The 493-nt window shown below is 46.9% G+C and overlaps 1 protein-coding gene across 1 annotated transcript in view; it reads right to left on the bottom strand.

Moving 5' to 3' along the window:
• Window positions 1–476: 476 nt before the first annotated feature.
• Window positions 477–493, bottom strand: part of DQ04_01421110 (putative regulator of transcription factor TFIID) — a gene marked incomplete at both ends in the record, with an annotated part of 1,938 nt that continues 1,921 nt past the window's right edge. The window contains one exon of the mRNA XM_009310708.1: window positions 477–493. This exon is cut by the window's right edge and continues 1,921 nt beyond it. Coding sequence (XP_009308983.1) covers window positions 477–493 — 17 coding nt within the window.

Genomic DNA, 493 nt, shown 5'->3' with positions numbered 1-493 from the left:
GAGAGAGAGAGAGAGAGAGAGAGCGCTAATGGCTCCCTCAGGCAGTACAGGCGAACGCGCAAGCATGTTTGTGTGTTTTTTAGTGTAATTTCTCCTTGTCCTTCTTTAGGGTAGAGCCGGTACTGCTCCTTATGTCTGTTTGTGTTCTGGTCATTTTTTGTTTTGTTTTTTTTTGTTTTGTTGCTCGTTGGTGCATTGGCCCGACTCATCTCCCCATCCTCCTACCCGTACTTCTCACTTCTCTCTTCTTTTTTTTTCTCTTCTTGTCTTTATTATCATTCCCTTCAGTGTCTTTTTTTTCTGTGTGTGTGTTTGTGCTCTCCTGTTCTTGGGGCTTCGCTGTTTACCCCCTTTGTCGTCGCACTCCCTCATTCTAGCCCGCAGCCCACAGGAGCGTTATCCCTCCTTTCGTTTCTCTTTCACCGGGCGTTGACCGCCCCTGTTAACCCGTATCCTCGCGTTAATGATGATACCGCTTAAGGATACCTATTGT

Source organism: Trypanosoma grayi (genome assembly GCF_000691245.1).
Source record: "Trypanosoma grayi strain ANR4 Tgr_142_V1, whole genome shotgun sequence".
Taxonomy (NCBI): domain Eukaryota; phylum Euglenozoa; class Kinetoplastea; order Trypanosomatida; family Trypanosomatidae; genus Trypanosoma; species Trypanosoma grayi.
The sequence above is the reverse complement of the archived record's forward strand: the minus strand, read 5'-3'. Positions and strand labels throughout refer to the sequence as shown.